Source organism: Thalassophryne amazonica, chromosome 11 (assembly GCF_902500255.1).
Source record: "Thalassophryne amazonica chromosome 11, fThaAma1.1, whole genome shotgun sequence".
Classification (NCBI taxonomy): domain Eukaryota; kingdom Metazoa; phylum Chordata; class Actinopteri; order Batrachoidiformes; family Batrachoididae; genus Thalassophryne; species Thalassophryne amazonica.
Window position 1 is genome coordinate 58,576,826 of NC_047113.1, and position 13,805 is coordinate 58,590,630.

Below are 13,805 nucleotides of genomic sequence, written 5' to 3' on the forward strand. Positions count from 1 at the left end.
TTTACAGTGGACAACATCATGGAATGTGTTACCATAGAAATGACATCTATAAACTCCAAAAACATAGTTGTTAGTTGCATTTACAGAGCTCCTGAGACAAATATTGACACCTTTGAAGACATTATCTTAGGAATGTACAACAAAATCAACAGAAATAAGCATTTATTTGTCTGTGGAGATTTCAATATAGATTTTTTAAACCCTCACAATCATCCACAAATTACCTCATTTATAAACACCTTGTACTGTTTAGGACTGTTTCCAACCATCATTCATCCTAGCAGAATAACTATGGATACAACAACTCTCATTGACAATATTTTAACTAACGTTATATCCGGTAATCTTAGTGGGGGACTACTGGTCAGTGATATCAGTGATCACTTGCCAGTTTTCTCAGTCTTTGAAGGGTTGTTGTAAGTATTGAAGCAATATCAAATTCATGAGTAGAAAAGTAACACCTGAAACAATTGATAATTTAAGGGAGGATTTATCAAGTCAGAATTGGTCAGATGTTTTTGTTGATGATGTTGACAGGTCATATGATGCTTTCATTTCCATTTTTTCCAGTTTGTATAATAAACACTGTCCATTTGTTGACAAAATATATAGAAATCAATATAGCAACAAACCATGGATAACTAAGGGACTTCAGAGGGCATGTAAAAAGAAAAACGTACTATATAAACAATTCATAAAACTACGAACTAAGGAAGCTGAAAGTAAGTATAAAACATATAAGAATAAGTTAATCAATATCATGAGACTCAGTAAAAAAACATATTATAATGAGTTACTTGTCAAAAATAGAAATAACATCAAAAACACATGGAACATATTAAATGAAATAGTAAAAAAGAATAGAGTAACTAGAGATTATCCTTCATTTTTTCAGAGTAACAACTACATCACGATTGATAACGACGAGTCTATTGCTGAACACTTTAATGAATACTTCGTTAATGTGGGTAAAAATCTTGCCAGTAAAATTGACTCATCAACTAATAACTTCTGGGTAAATAATTCAACGTTTAACAAATCTGTTTCAATGTTCATTGGTGGTACTCATGAAAGGGAAATACTTGATCTGGTTCATGGTTCAAAAAGTAAGAAATCGACTGATTTTAATAATTTGGATATGGCTTTATTAAAAAAAGTTATTGATTGTATAGTAAAACCGTTCAATTATATTTGCAATATGTCACTAAGTACTGGTAAATTTCCTTCTCAAATGAAAATAGCCAAAGTAATTCCTCTGTTTAAAACTGGTGACAAACACACATTTTCTAATTATAGACCTATATCACTCCTGCCACAATTTTCCAAAATTTTGGAAAAAATATTTGCTAAAAGATTAAATGATTATTTACTGAAGCATAACATCATTTGTGAAGAACAATATGGATTTAGAAGGTCTCGAACTACATCACATGCTTTGATGGACTTTGTGGAAAGTATAGCAACTGCAATTGACAATAAACAATACACAATAGGTGTTTTTTTTGATTTACAGAAAGCATTTGACACAATTAACCATGGAGTACTATTAAGTAAACTGCAGAAATATGGAATCAGAGGTCTGGCATATGAATGGATAGCTAGTTATTTACAAGGCAGATTTCAGTATGTTCAATTCAATAATACAAATTCTGAACTCAGGGATGTCACATGTGGGGTGCCGCAGGGCTCAGTGCTGGGTCCTTTGTTGTTTATAATCTATATAAATGATATAAGTTGGGTGTCGAGTTCACTGAGATGTGTCCTTTTTGCGGATGATACAACTGTGTTCTGTAGCGGTGAAAATCTTGAACAGCTTCTGGACATAGTGGAGAAAGAACTGGAAAAATTTAAGGTTTGGTTTGACGCTAATAAGTTGTCACTCAACCTTGGGAAAACTAAATGTATTATATTTGGAAATAAACAGGCACCCAAATGTAAAAATGTAACTATAAACAATAAGGAAATTGAGTTAGTAACAGAGAATAAATTTTTAGGTGTTATAATTGATAATAAACTTAGCTGGAAACCACATATAAATTATGTGAAATCAAAATTGTCAAAAACTATAGCCATTTTGTATAAAGCCAAAGACCTACTGCCGCAAGAAGGGTTACTTACTTTATATCATTCTCTGTTGGTACCATATATGACATATTGTGTTGAGTCATGGGGAAACACTTACAAATCAAATACCAATCCAATATTCCTTTTGCAAAAACGAGCCATACGAATCATCTGCAATAAACAATATCGTGAACCAACTCATTCTCTATTTGTGTCTTTAAATTTATTAAAATTCATTGATTTGGTCGATTACATTACAATTCAAACTTTATTTCGAGCGAAAAACCAAGCCTTACCGAGACATGTCCAGAGTCTGTTCCGATTGAGGGAATCCAGATATAGTTTAAGAGGTTGTGCAGTTTTTATGAAACCACCAGTAAGAACAAATGTAAAGGGTTTTTGTGTGTCTGTGGTTGGGGTGAGGAAATGGAACAAATGTTCAACAGAGGTTAGAATGAGTAGTACCTTAGTAAGATTTAAGAAACTACTCAAAAAGAACATCATGTCTAAGTATCATAAAGAAGCAAATATAATTTGATTTATATGGAATGTTCAATTTATAAGTGGGACTTATTGTATATTTGAATGTGTGGGTATGTATATGCGTATGTAGATATATAGGTATGGGTAGGTGTATATGTATATAAGTGACTGTGTATATGTATGTATATATTTATGTTTGTAAAGTATATACGTATGTATATAGGTATATATGGCACAGCCCAAGCAGAGGGTCACCCCCAAGAGCCTGGTCTGCTTGAGGTTTCTTCCTTATAGGGAGTTTTTCCTCACCACAGTTGCCTAGTGCTTGCTCTGGGGGTTGGTAAGGTTAGTCCTTACTGGCGTAAAGTGCCTTGATTCGACTTTCTTGTGATCTGGTACTATATAAATATAATTATAAGTGAATAGTATATTGATGTGTATGTCTGTGTGTCGACATGTAGTAGTGAATTTATATTTATGTAAATATGACTGATTAGAATTGTTGGACTTGTACTAGCAGGGGTGGGCGCTAATAAGCTTTGCTTCAGCCCACACCCTTTTGGACTCACTAGTTTTGTCAGTGTTTGTTTGTGGAATTGTTCATTTTTTTCTATTTGAATATTTTGTGTGCCGAATAAAAACTTTGTCACTTTGTCACTTGTCACATGCACATCTCAGAGTCCTCTGTCCTTGAGATTGAGAGCAGTCTGGGAAGAGTTCATGGAGTGATGAGGTCGCTGGACAGAGGTGTTTGGTGATGCCATTATCTTGGCAGGGGAACAAAGGTCTAAGTCTTTGGAGTCCTGGTGTTTCTCGTCTTACTGTGTGGTTGTGAGACTTGGAGACTAACTCGTGACCTAAGGCAATAACTGCATGTCTTTGATACTACATGTCTTCAGAGCATCCTTGGATACCACTGGAATAACTGTCAAACAATCGATTACTTCAGGAGGCTCCAATGAGGAGAATGACTTGCATTGTGAGGGAGCATCAGCTTTCTAATTTTGGCCATTTCTCGCATTTCACTGGGCATTATCCAGCATGCAGCCACCTTAGTGTTGAGGACCCCAGTGGCAGGAGAAGGCCAAGGGGACACCAGTTTCATCTGGCTGCAGCAGAAAGTAGGTTATTTTTAGAAATGTAGGTATGGACTGGTTGTCTGCCTGAGTGGTTGCCATTATGGACCCAAGGTTGTTCTGTGGTGTGGTCGACGTGGTGACATATAATGCAAGCTCATGCTCCCAAACCTGACCTGTATATACAAGGTGACTCTGTGGCACAAGAGGTGGACTGCCATCCTACCGACCTGGGTTCAAGTGTAGTTGTGGCTGTTACAGGCAACCTGTTTGTATCTACCCAGCTGTTAATCTGTACCAGCTGTAACTGGTGAATAACCTATGATGGGCTGCGGTCCTATCCATGGATGCTACATCTGCAAGGAGAAGCAACGGTCCACTACGGACCGCAGTCTTTTTCAAAAATACCTCCCAATTACATTTTATTTTCTTAATAATTAAACTGTCTAAAGTTTATTTGACGAAATCTGCAGAAAAAGATCTTAAAATACACACACAGCTAAGTGTTTCTTAGTACTGGTGCATATTTTGATTCAATGGAGCTGCATTGACACATAAAGAATTAATGTATGTGCAGAGGTGGTGGCCAGGTGGTTAGTGCACTTGCTTTCAGTGTGGAAGGTTTGCGGTTCAAACCCCACCCCTGCCACATTTCTCCATGTAATGTGGAGTTGTGTCAGGAAGGGCATCTGGTGTAAAGCCTGTGCCAATTCAACATACAGATCCACCTCAGATTTATTGTGGCAACCCCGAGTGCAAACAAGGGAGCAGCCGAAGGGACTAATTATTTTATTTAAATTACTTTGTACAACCCCAATTCCAATGAAGTTGGGATGTTGTATAAAATGTAAATAAAAACAGAATACAGTGATTTGCAAATCTTCTTGAACCTATATTCAATTGAATACACCACAAAGACAAGATATTTAATGTTCAAACTGATAGACTTTGTTGTTTTTGTGCAAATATTTGATCATTTTGAAATGGATGCCTGTAACACATTTCAAAAAAGTTGGGACGGGGCAACAAAAGACTGGGAAAGTTAATGAATGCTTAAAGAACACGTATAAATATGAAATTGGTCACTGCAACCTTGATCTCTGGACATAAATAGAAATAAACAAAATCTGTAATTTTTGTCAACATGAAAGTCTCTCCATACATCTGAGCTGAACTCAGACGACTGCTGGAGTCTGCAGGTCTGCAGCCATACAGTCTTGGGCTGCTGCATGTCAGCGCAGAACATCTCAGGAAAAAAACATTTTGATCAATTGTAGTTTATTGGTTGTATTACAATATTTGGAAAGAAGTGTCATTTGATTTAAATGGCGATTTCCTTTGAAGTTATTAATTCCGAGCGGACTCGACTCAGCAGAGAGTGGCGCAGCGTTTGGAGCAATGGAACGGAGGATGATTCTCATTCCTTTCTCGCAACAAGACAGGAGTCCCAGTTAGTCAGTTTAATCTGCACAAAAGTGACTCACAATTGACATATTTTAATGGCTTTGAGAGGGGTTAAGAAGCGGAGTTGCCACTTCTGAAAAGGAGCGAAGCAAAGAACCAGTGAAGCAGCGGATCAAACACTGCTTCATTGGTTCAAGGTTCAAAGCAGATCCGCGCTGCAGAAACGGTTAATTACAGAGCCACTGCAGGGTCTGTAATCAACATAGAGAAATGATCATTTTCCCAACAAACACCCTGAAAATCAACAGCCGCTCTGAAGGACTGATAAGGGAATCCTTAAGCAAAAAGGCTATTGATGTCGGTGGATCGAATCATTTCTTAACGATACCTGAAAAGAACCAGTTCTCAATACCCAACCCTTGGTCTGACCCCCAGGAAGTTCAGACCAGCCACACCACAGAGATGTTGTACATTATGCTTAATGAAAAGTGGCTTTCTCACTTTTAAATATCTGACAGAAATGAAAGGCAGATAATAATATAATGCCCCAATTTAGCCATGACGTCCTATCTGACATAAAATAAACTTTGCCTGGGGGGGAGCGACACTGTGATATATTGGTTAGGATTATTGCCTCCCTGCAAGAAGGCCCAGGGTTCAAAGTCTACCATGCCCATTCTTCATATGTCTCCAGACGTTTTGTAAGGAAGGGAATCTGGCATAAAATACACCAAACTAACACGTGGAGCCATATGAAAGATGCTGTGGCAACCCTGAGAAAATGTGAAAAACCAAATGAAATTTAGGGCCCTGTCCCACTGGGGAGAGGATTAATTGCGCATGAATTGAGTATACAAATTGCGGGCGTTCGTTGTCATCCGCAACAAAAATGGCCAAAAATATCCCAGTATGAATTACGAATATATTAATAATATATAGCAAATATATGATGAACAATCACGGTTATACAACCCCTGGCAAAATGATGGAATCACCAGCCTCGGAGGATGTTCATTCAGTTGTTTAATTTTGTAGAAAAAAAGCAGATCACAGACATGACACAAAACTAAAGTCATTTCAAATGGCAACTTTCTGGCTTTAAGAAACACTATAAGAAATCAGGAAAAATAACTGTGGCAGTCAGTAATGGTTACTTTTTTTACAACGGTTACCGAGCAGAGGGAAAAAAATATGGACTCACTCAATTCTGAGGAATAAATTATGGAATCACCCTGTAAATTTTCATCCCCAAAACTAACACCTTCATCAAATCAGATCTGCTCGTTAGTCTGCATCTAAAAAGGAGTGATCACACCTTGGAGAGCTGTTGCATCAAGTGGACTGGCAAGAATCATGGCTCCAACACGAGAGATGTCAATTGAAACAAAGGAGAGGCTTCTCAAACTCTTAAAAGAGGGTAAATCATCACGCAATGTTGCAAAAGATGTGGGTTGTTCACAGTCAGCTGTGTCTAAACTCTGGACCAAATACAAACAACATGGAAAGGTTGTTAAAGGCAAACATACTGGTAGACCAAGGAAGACATCAAAGCGTCAAGACAGAAAACTTAAAGCAGTATGTCTCAAAAATCACAAATGCACAACAAAACAAATGAGGAACGAATGGGAGGAAACTGGAGTCAACGTCTGTGACCGAACTGTAAGAAACCGCCTAAAGGAAATGGGATTTACATACAGAAAAGCTAAACAAAAGCCATCATTAACACCTAAACAGAAAAAAACAAGGTTACAATGGGCTAAGGAAAAGCAATTGTGGACTGTGGATGACTGGATGAAAGTCATATTCAGTGATGAATCTCGAATCTGCATTGGGCAAGGTAATGATGCTGGAACTTTTGTTTGGTGCCGTTCCAATGAGATTTCTAAAGATGACTGCCTGAAGAGAACATGTAAATTTCCACAGTCATTGATGATATGGGGCTGCATGTCAGGTAAAGGCACTGGGGAGATGGCTGTCATTACATCATCAATAAATGCACATGTTTAAGTTGATATTTTGGACACTTTTCTTATCCCATCAATTGTAAGGATGTTTGGGGATGATGAAATCATTTTTCAAGATGATAATGCATCTTGCCATAGAGCAAAAACTGTGAAAACATTCCTTGCAAAAAGACACATAGGGTCAATGTCATGGCCTGCAAATAGTCCGGATCTTAATCCAATTGAAAATCGTTGGTGGAAGTTGAAGAAAATGGTCCATGACAAGGCTCCAAGCTGCAAAGCTGATCTGGCAACAGCAATCAGAGAAAGTTGGAGCCAGATTGATGAAGAGTACTGTTTGTCACTCATTAAGTCCATGCCTCAGAGACTGCAAGCTGTTATAAAAGCCAGAGGTGGTGCAACAAAATACTAGTGATATGTTGGAGCGTTCTTTTGTTTTTCATGATTCCATATTTTTTTCCTTCTGCTAGGTCTAAAAAAGTAACCGTTACTGACTGCCACAATTTTTTTTTTCCTGATTTCTTATAGTGTTTCTTAAAGCCAGAAAGTGGCCATTTGAAATGACTTTAGTTTTGTGTCAGGTCTGTGATCTGCTTTTTTTTCTGCAAAATTAAACAACTGAATGAACATCCTCAGAGGCCGGTGATTCCATAATTTTTGCCAGGGGTTGTATAACGCATGTAGTGAGGAAACTGATCCGACACATTGAGATTATCATGGCAGTATTACGGGTGTATTATGAATGCATTGTGCACGTGTTGCGCGTGCACGGCATCTGCATTGCGGTCATAAAATAAGCGCACTTGCTCCTTTCGGCATCACTATTCACACCAACAATACAGCCTCTGGAGCAAGTGCTGGACTTGGACAAGTTGATCACAGAGTTTGTTCTTGTTGTCATGCAAGAGTTACCTGTTCATGAGTTTGGGGAGCGGGAGGGGGGAAGCCGCTCGGGATGTGAGACGGTGTTTTTTTGTTTTGTTTTTTGAGAGTGTCACAGCAAACAGACTTCAGCGTGAGCTGTGGCTAAACAGCAACTCTTCCTTTTGTTGGTGTTAAATAAAATCCTGGATTGCAGCAGCTATTACGTCTTTGTGGATTTACACAGCCGGACCGGCACTGACTGGCAGGTATGTCGCTTTCTGCTAAATATAGTACTTTGGGTTTACGTAACGTGTTTGTTATGCATTCACAGATTGTTCGCAGATCAGCTGCAAAGCAGATGTAATAAAAATGCTTTATTCGTGGCCAATCTGTATGCAGTTGCTACAACATATTTTAGTTTGTGATGTGAACATGATGGGCACGCAATATATCTGTTTTATACACTGTTCCAGTCCGCTGCCAAGCCGCAAATCCCCGTCAATTGCGGATATCAGCGGTTAACGGCAGATATACAGCGCTTAGAGTGAGTATGTATTGTGTATGAATTGACTATGTATGGAGTATGTAAGGTGGATGTTATCCGCATTCAGATTTTTGAGCTACTCAAAAATCCTGGCTATGGAAATGCATGCCTCTGCGGATGATCACGGGCGCGTTCGGATGACGGCCGACTCATACAGGTATGTTACACGGATATTGTGGATGTTTGGCGAATATGGGCCAATTTTGTGCGCAATCCATATGCAAATCCTCCTAAACACCAGTGGGACAGGACCCTTAGGGGAGGTGATGGTCTAGTGGTAAGCGTTGGGCTTGAGACCAGAGGATCCTCGGTTCAAATCCCAGCCTGACCGGGAAAAGTTGCTCCCTGTGTGTAGTGGGTGCCTTGTATGGTAACAGCCTGACATCGGGGTGAATGTGAGGCATTGATGTGTAAAGCGCTTTGAGCGTCTGATGCAGATGGAAACGTGCCATATGAATGCAGTCCATTTCAGATTAGTTTGGGTATTTTGCAAGTTGCACAGTGACTAAATCACTCTCCAACTCTTCTCCTGTGTTCTCTTTTCACAGTTGGATACACGATGAATGACTTGATCTTTGAGTGGCTGTCTGAGAACCCAGTTCAGGTGGCTGATGATCTCACCCTTCCCCAATTTGTGCTAAAAGAGGAGAAGGATTTGGGCTACTGCACTAAGAACTACAACACGGGTACATTGCATACTGATTCCATTGGAGGAAAACTGCAAGTTGCAAATCCCTGCTTCAGCTGATTGTGTGTCTAGAAACCGGAGATCAGACACTCTGACAGTGAGCAGCTGCTCCTTCCGTCCCACGTTTTCATTGTAGAACTTTGGCATTGGCTGTGACAAAGAGAAAGTAGGCATCTGCCAGTTTTACCCACACTGTTCAACGATGGCTTAATACTGTATATAAATCATCTTTGTGTGCTTTTCACATTTTTATGTGAACTGGCGCAATGCAAAACAGGACACGCTCCATGGTACTCATTGTTGAAGCATTGTCTAAATGTCTTAAAGTTTTCCAGGACACTATGTAAATTTACACAGTGATACAGACATTCCACCGATGGTAGGTAGTTGTTCAAACTCCAGGACCCCAAAATAGACACGCAGAAATAGCAGCAGCAGCAGCAGCTTGGTGCCTGGAAATGCCTTTTTGGAACAGATAATAGTTCAAATGATGAGAGATTTGAAAAGTACAATATTGGATTTTTAAAATGGCATGCTGCAGGTGTTCTTCATGAAAATGTTATGATACTTTTTGATTAATTCAAAATCATACATAGTATATTTGCTGAGTAAAGTATACTCTGCTGAGCTACCATTTGATCCCAGTCTAAATAGAGTAAAGCACACTCTATTATGGAGTGAAATCAGCTGTACCGTTGTTGCCGACCGAACGGTCCGCCCTGCCTCCACTGCGTATGCATCATTTTGGAGCACAACCACTCATCTGAGATGGAGTCTCTTCACCCAAAGTGATCAGATGGTTTAATGGGACTATTAACCATCAGATGATAAATGTAAAACTTCTTAAATCAGTCTAAAGTCAGTTTTAAGCAGAAACGAGGGCGTTTTAAGCAGAAACTAGGTGATAATCGGTGACGCTTTGAAATGACTTGCCGCACAGTGAACGCAACAGCTAGCAGCTCACCTGGCTGCGGTGCTCTGATCCCTCTCTCCATCTTTTCTGATGAAATAATGCTGAATTTATGTGGAAATGATTGTTGTACAAAAGCTTCAGATATGTGTCGCTGAGATAGATGATGGCTAGAGCACAGTTTGAAGCAGAAACGAGGTGATAATCATTGAACCGTGGCTGATGACGCATGCGCAGTGAAGGCAGAGCGGACCGATTTTTAAGGGGGACCTTTTGGTCAGCGACACGTCTAGTCAGTGCAAGTGGTTTTACTCCAATAAGAGTTGATTTTACACTGCTGAGTTGATTTAGCCTGTGGTAGAGTATATTTAACTCTGTTTGGACCGGGACTAAATATTCCTGCAGATTAAATTTTACTCTGCAAAATTTACTGTGCATCATGCAAATTAAGTCTTTTCTTTCAGTGATACCAAAATATGTTTTTGTGTGGCCTTGACTTTTTTTTCAATCTAAACCACTTTATCTTTGGCTCACATACAACCCTTCCATCCATATAGGCTCCAAACTGTTTGAGATAAACAGTTATGACATTTAGCTTGACATTTTAAAGTTACCCAAAGTAAAAGATCACATGACCAACAGAAAGGTGGTATAGAATTTCACATTAGTGCTTAATATCTATAATGTATCTTTAATCAGTTCCTCAGAACAGGCATCTTATAAATATCTTCTATTCCCTAATTTGACGTTGGCCTGTGACTTTGACTTATAACCAGTTTTCCTCAAAATGAAATCAGTTTGTATGTGGCCGAGTTCATTAGGTCTCAACAAGTCAGATAAAAACCCAGTTATTTTGTTCCTATATAAACGAACTTACAGACTGAAGATAATACCCTGTGTGATTTAACACTGCATGCAGGTGTAGCAATTAACACTTTGCAAACAACTGTTACACAGCTACTTTGCAGCATACATGCAATAAAACACAATTTATGCCTTGAAAAAAAGAAGGATTTTCAAAGTCAGAAAAGACAAAAACAAATGATATCTACATAAAAACAGAATTCAAACATTATTAACATTATTAACATTAATTTATTTATACTCTACCTATAGAATCCTAAAATACAATTAAATAATGAGAGGAAAGAATCATTGTTTGTTGACAGATACAGGAGTATTGTAAGGATAGCTCTGATGATTTGAAAATTGAAAAAGCACAATGAAAAAATAAGGTGCAATTGTTATTAGAGGCCTTTTTGAGTTGACCTATAAACATGAGATCGATTACATTTCAATCATTTAGTTGACACTTTTATACAAATTATTTAGAAGTGAAGAATCACAATCAAGCTACATTTTTAAGGGAAACGTCAGCATAACAATAAACACTTTCTTTAAAAGTTGAAGGAGACTTCAACGTAATAATAAATCCCTTCTTTATATATTTATACAGTCCACCATGTCATGGAGCAAAAATGTAGGCAATGAAATGAAAAGATAGAAAAGAAGTACATGGTGAGTGTGAGTTTGGCATGTTAAGAGTTGTTAGAAGAAGTACTCGTGGAAGCTAATGTTTCCTAATAGAGTAAAACTCAGAAGTCTGTCAGCCAACTGTTTGACAGTGCATTACTTTTGTCTAGGGGTTCCCAAGTTCGGTCCTTGAGATCTACCTTCCTGACACTCTTAGTTGTCTCCCTGTTCCAACACACCTGAATCCAATGAAAGGCTCATTAACATCCTGCTAACGAGCCTTTCATTGGATTCAGTGGTGTTGGAACAGGGAGACAACTAAGAGTGTCAGGAAGGCAGATCTTGAGGACTGAACTTGGCACCATTGGTTTAGGGTTTGGATTAACTCAGTTCCGGGTGTGGGCCTACTGTTTGTGTCCTTGAAGAAGGCACTCGTTTTGAAGTTGTAGTATTATGATGTTCCCACGTCATTTGCATTGTAACTAAGTCCACAAAATTCTAAATGGTACTAACCTTGGCTGGGGAAGCAACCTGTAATGGACTGGCATCCCAGCCATCATCTGTGCATGTGGTAGTCAATCGTTTTCATTCCCCAACAGCCACAGGGTACTCTGGCCGCTCAGACCAGAGCCCAGGTTTTAGGCCGACTGGTCACTGTCCACCTCACCATGCCAGAGATTAAGTTGCGTCCTGAGGGGAGCGAGTGGGAGGAGTCATACACAACACAACCCAGAGCAGCCGCTATGTTACAGCAATAAGCACTGGCACTGTTGTCTGCTTATAATCAGACAAACAGGGAATAAAACATACAAAACATAAATGGTTCAGCAGATTTAGCACTACAGTACAACCATTGTTGAGTCTTGGCTCTTCTGTATGGTGCATCTACAGGTAAATTCACCTGCATTGAGGTAAAATTCCACCTGGAACGTCAAATGGGCTACTACTTGATCCAGATGTACATCCCTTCCCTCCTCATCGTTATCCTGTCCTGGGTTTCTTTTTGGATAAACATGGATGCTGCACCAGCCAGAGTCGGCCTTGGAATCACCACCGTGCTGACGATGACCACACAGAGCAGTGGATCCAGAGCCTCACTGCCCAAGGTGAGTTTGCAGACTAGTGACCAAGGTGTTCCTCAAAAAAAAAAATGCACTACAGTACTCACTCGGCTGGGCACAATTGCAGTGGATTGCAGTCTGACACAACCATTTGCAAAACTGGTCAGCAAAAACACAGAGGATGATTTACTGTGCCTATGCAGATTATTGTTCCGTCTGCACAATTTTCCAGACACTGCATAGTTTCATTTTTGTGTTGTATTTATCACGGCTGATGACAGTAAATGGACAGCCGTGGAAATCCAGTGCTGAGCTAATTAAAACATATCTTGTTGATTTTTGGAAATCAGTGGAGCACAAAGAAAGAGTGGAAATAGTGTCCGACTGTGAGTGAAATATTGTTTGCAGAAACCAGTGAAGACATTTTTCAACTGTAATCACTTGTTCTTCTTCCTGCAAGAAACAGCTCTGAGTGAAAAGAAAATTAATTTAGTACTGATATCCTAGCACTTGGGGTTTTTCATTTTTACTTGAACAGCGGCTGAACGTGTGATTGAGTGCTAACAAGCACAAACACTTCACAAAACATGAGAATATCAGCATATGGACAAAAATGTATTAAGGCATTCTGTGGTTGACCATATTTTGAAACCACTTTTTAGAGTTTTGTATGCTGGGCTCTGATTCTTACCCGTCTGAAGAGTTCTCACTCCCAGTCTCACATTGTTTTATGTCCCTCACATCATTATACAGAGTCTATCTAAATTAGGATAGATTACTACAGAATTCCTATGTGATTAAGTCTCATGTCACGGTGTCACATACATATGTATCAACATGGAAACAGGGTTTAAGAAACACATTGTCTAACCTTAATGGGCTGGTACATTGGTGTTGTTGAGGACCCCAACTGCTGGAGAAGGGGAAGGGGACACCCGTGTTTCACCTGATTGCTGCAGGTAGATGCCTAATTTTAAGAGGTTTTTCTGCTTGGGTGGTTTCCATCCTAGACCCAAGGTGGTTGAGTAGTGTGGTAGCTGCAGCACCAGCACATGTTCCCAGATCTGACCTGACTGACTACTATCTGCACTGTAGCATACTGTTGTGTGTGTTTTGAGAGGGTGGTTTGTCTGAGGGGAGGGTTGTTGCCGTCACAGTTGCTAGGCAACAGGCAAGTCATAAGCGGACACACCAATATACCAACAGATAGATGAAAGATATAAGATTATAAGATAGAGGAAAGGGAAGAACGTTTTTTTGTTGTTGTTGTTTTG

General features: G+C 39.3%; 1 protein-coding gene across 1 annotated transcript in view; it reads left to right on the forward strand.

Annotated features, from left to right (window-relative positions):
• glra4a (glycine receptor, alpha 4a) overlaps window positions 1–13,805 on the forward strand; it is a 165,612-nt gene that overhangs the window by 104,179 nt on the left and 47,628 nt on the right. The window contains exons 6-7 of the mRNA XM_034181880.1: window positions 8,948–9,085; window positions 12,362–12,576. Of these exons, the coding sequence (XP_034037771.1) occupies window positions 8,948–9,085; window positions 12,362–12,576 (353 nt within the window). The remainder of the gene's footprint in view (window positions 1–8,947; window positions 9,086–12,361; window positions 12,577–13,805) is intronic.